The 4,242-nt window shown below is 34.0% G+C and overlaps 1 protein-coding gene across 1 annotated transcript; it reads left to right on the top strand.

Moving 5' to 3' along the window:
• Nucleotides 1-944: 944 nt before the first annotated feature.
• On the top strand, nucleotides 945-3,864 carry lbx1a (ladybird homeobox 1a). The gene is made up of 2 exons (XM_062994803.1): nucleotides 945-1,314; nucleotides 2,769-3,864. Exons 1-2 carry the CDS (start codon nucleotides 990-992, stop codon nucleotides 3,257-3,259), a joined length of 816 nt encoding a protein of 271 aa, XP_062850873.1. The 5' UTR covers nucleotides 945-989; the 3' UTR covers nucleotides 3,260-3,864.
• The last annotated feature ends 378 nt before the right edge of the window (nucleotides 3,865-4,242 follow it).

Raw genomic sequence — 4,242 nt, 5'->3', positions numbered from 1 at the left:
TGTGTGCTGGCCCTTTGCGCCTGAGTTATAGCGTGGAAGATTTGGAGCATCTAGGAGAGAATGCAAGCCTATCTCTCTCTCTCTCTCTCTCTCTCTCTCTCTCACTTTCTCTCCCTCTCTTTCTATTAGTCTGTTGGTTACAGTATTGTCTTGGTATTTCTGTATTCCTTCACCAATATATATATATATATATAATACATATATATATATATATATATATATATATGTAATACATTTATTACTATTATTATTATTATAATTATTATAATTATTATTATTAATCAAATAAAATTAAAAACTTTTTTCTTTAACGTTGTACATTATTTTGTCTGTCTTTAAACGTAATACAGGCTACTACGATTAAATTGGAGTAATTGATTGCAAAATATGCTCAAACGAAATGAAAATTCCTATTGACAACTCATTAATATGGAAGAAATAGTGGGAGCATTAAGTATTGTAATCGGGGTTGGGCTCCTCCTCCCGGCCATGCCCTCTAATTAACGGGGCTCCATTCTCACTAAAGCTCGCACTGGACTGCAACATAGTCAAAGAGCAAGAGAGAGGAAGGAAAGAGAGAAAGCAAGAGAGAGAGAAAGTGCCAGTGGATATAATTGATTGTCTCGCTATCAACAATAACTTGTTAGTATAGTCAATTGCAGCTGCTTTTGAGGCTGGCTGCTCCTGCTGAAGCTTCAGAGGCTCTCGAAGTGTTTGTGGACCCAGCATCACTCAGAAGCTGTGGGCACCCGAACTGGCACGTTTAAGGACTCAAAGTTCTCCAAGCCTGCGGCAAACACAAACCTACAGTATCTACACCATCATGTTAGCGGGCATGTAATTCCACACAGCTTTGGACCTCGTTCTCTTTATTTTTTTTCCCTTGTTCCAGTAATTTTTTAGCAAACCTGCTTTAGATTAGATCATACAAATTTCACATTTTTCGAAACATCGAAATATTTTCGGCACAAGCTGAAACCAAGCAAAAAATGACCTCCAAAGAAGACGCAAAAGGCGCCTCGGTTGAGGAGAGAAGGCGCAGCCCTCTTGACCATCTTCCACCTCCAGCAAACTCCAACAAACCTCTCACACCGTTCAGCATTGAGGACATATTAAACAAACCTTCAGTAAAACGAGGTTATGCTCTGTGCGGTTCAGCGCATCTGATTTCAGCCGGAGAGAAGCTGCAGAGTTCGGCACATCCGCTAAACAGCCGCGCTCTGCTCACCCACACATCTCCTCTGTGCGCACTGGAGGAACTCGCCAGCAAAACCTTTAAAGGACTGGAAGTCAGTGTTCTGCAGGCAGCTGAAGGTAAATAAATACACCCCACTGTGCATTTATATCCACATTATATTGGTATATTTCTCCCATAAAAATGCATTATTTTACCACCTTTTGCATGAAAGTTTTTCTTATTTACATTTACATTTATTATTTATTCAGTTTCAATTTATTTAAAATATATAGCTCTGCTGTATAATGTTTACTTAAATGAACCTGATTTTAATGTGTATTATTTTTAAAGTATATAGAGCATAAACACAGTTTGAAAATGTCGTTGTGTCATATTTTACTGACCTGGGAATATACTCATTTAAATTTGGTTAATTCAGGGCAACACTTTTTACTGATATTTCTTTTTAAATGTTAGTTGTTTTTCTAAATGTTGAGCTATACCTTAAAAATATAACGTTTTATTGTTTTTTAGCTTTTAATATTTTTTTTGTCAAATGGGTACACACATTTATTTCTGTTTTATTTAAATGTGCACTTAAAAACGAAGCATTTATTTGTGGTATGGTATGGAAGGATTGGAAATAACAAATGTACATAATTTTATTACATTTTATACCTTTTTATTATCATAAAAATACTACACGTTGTTAACACGTAAGTAAAACAAGGTCATAATAAACCAAATAATTGTTATCAATTAAATACTTTGTAATATATATATATATATATATATATATATATACATATATATATATATATATATATATATATATATACATATATATATACAGTATATATATATATATATATATATATATATATATATATATATATATATATACATACATATATATATATATATATATATATATATATATATATATATATATATATATATATATATATATGTATATATATATATATAATACAACACATACATAACACAAAATACATAAATTATACAAATAAATTTTAGAAACATTAATTGTAATACTACATGTAGGGAAATACTATTATCCTTTGTGTCTTATCTTAACTGCAGAGATTTTTGTTAACTAGATGGTTTTATATTGTATGTGATGTTTATATTCTTCTTCTTTCTCTTTAATAATAATAATTACAATAATAATAATTATTAGTAGTAGTAGTTGTAATATTATTATTACTGTTGTTGTCGTTAACAGTACGTTTTATACAGCAGGCCTATATATTGATGCGATATGTTATTATTATTATTATTATTATTATTATTATTATTATTACTATTATTATTGTTGTTGTTGTTGTTGTTGTTGTTGTTGTTATTAGTAGTAGTAATATTATTATTAATGTTGTTGTCGTTAACAGTAGGTTTTATACAGTAGGCCTATATATTGATGCAATATGTTGTTATTATTATTATTATTATTGTTATTGTTATTATTATTCTTATTATTATTATTAGTGGTTATGTTTTTTTTTTTTTTTTTTTTACTTTATCACGGTGTTTAAAAAGCAGCCTCACTGAGTTGGTGTGTTGTATTTTTCAGGGAGGGACGGTATGACACTTTTTGGACAGAGGAATACCCCCAAAAAGCGAAGAAAGTCGAGGACAGCCTTCACCAACCATCAGATCTACGAGCTGGAGAAGCGCTTCCTCTATCAGAAATATTTATCCCCCGCAGACCGGGATCAGATCGCGCAGCAGCTCGGCTTAACCAACGCGCAGGTCATTACCTGGTTTCAGAACCGACGAGCTAAGCTTAAACGTGACCTGGAGGAGATGAAGGCGGACGTGGAGTCAGCTAAAGCTTTGGGTTCGGTACCCTTTGAGAAGATGGCTAAATTAGCGGACCTGGAGAAATGTGCTAACGGCATTGGTGGGCCTCCAGGTAGCGAGGCTGCGAGGCTGTGCGGGCGGGACCGGGAAAGCGCCGGTCTGCGGCACCGACCTTCATCTCCTCTATCCCCCCTCACAGATCACACCACCAGCAAAGACAGCTCCGACGATGATGAGGAGGAAATCGACGTCGATGACTGATGCTCTTAAGCAACTTTCAGAGATTCTTTCTTCTGAAAGCGCGTTTCTAGATTATAAAGTGCCATTAATGCACCAAATGTATTTAAAAGACTCGAGACAAAAGAAAACTCTCAAAAGCATGGACAGTTTTCTCAGATTTATTTATGCAATGATAGCTAATCTAAACATCGCAATCATGTAGCTTATTTATTTTTAACCAACTGTAGTTGATGCAAAGCAATAAGCACCCTTACACACACACACACACACACACACACACACATACACCGTCGCCCAGTTATTTAACATTGAAAATTCACAATGTTTTTAAAAAAATATATAATGCATGTCATAATTTTTGTTAAAATTTTATTTTTTATTCAGATAACTGCAGATCTGAAATGAATACCCCCCAAAACGTTTTTAAGCTGCGTGTCAGTGAAGTGCGTTTATAGGACTGTAACCTTCAACATTTGATACGTTTTGTTACCAAACATTTAATATTAACGTTATTGCGTGAACAAACAGCATTCTTCATTACTCTGGTTGCATCTATACAGTCACGTTTTAAATATATTTCTTATGTTTTGTATGCCTGTAAGTGCCTTTTAAACCAAGACACCATCTTAACCCAGTGTACAAAGTGTAATGTATTTAAAGAAAATAAAAGTCTTTTTTTTTTAAAAATCAAGCAAGAAATCTTACATGACTAACAGATTTATTTTGCAAAGTAAAAGCATTGTTGCTAAATAAATAGGCATATCCATATTTAGACAGTCATCTCGTTTTTAATACAAAAGTGGACTGATACAAACATGCAGTAACCCCTGAACTCTCTGTCTCGCCTCTTTTACTCGTTTTAGTTGAAACCAGGCGTAACCCTAAGCCATTCTACTTGAGTGTCCTTTGGTCTAGGCTGAATAGATGTATGTGAGAAAGCTGAATCTGGCTGGATGAAAAAGTCGGGTTTTGCGCCAGTTTCTGGCCGTGCGTAATGTTTGTGT

Source organism: Trichomycterus rosablanca, chromosome 5 (genome assembly GCF_030014385.1).
Source record: "Trichomycterus rosablanca isolate fTriRos1 chromosome 5, fTriRos1.hap1, whole genome shotgun sequence".
Classification (NCBI taxonomy): domain Eukaryota; kingdom Metazoa; phylum Chordata; class Actinopteri; order Siluriformes; family Trichomycteridae; genus Trichomycterus; species Trichomycterus rosablanca.
This window is presented reverse-complemented; position numbering and strand designations above follow the sequence as displayed.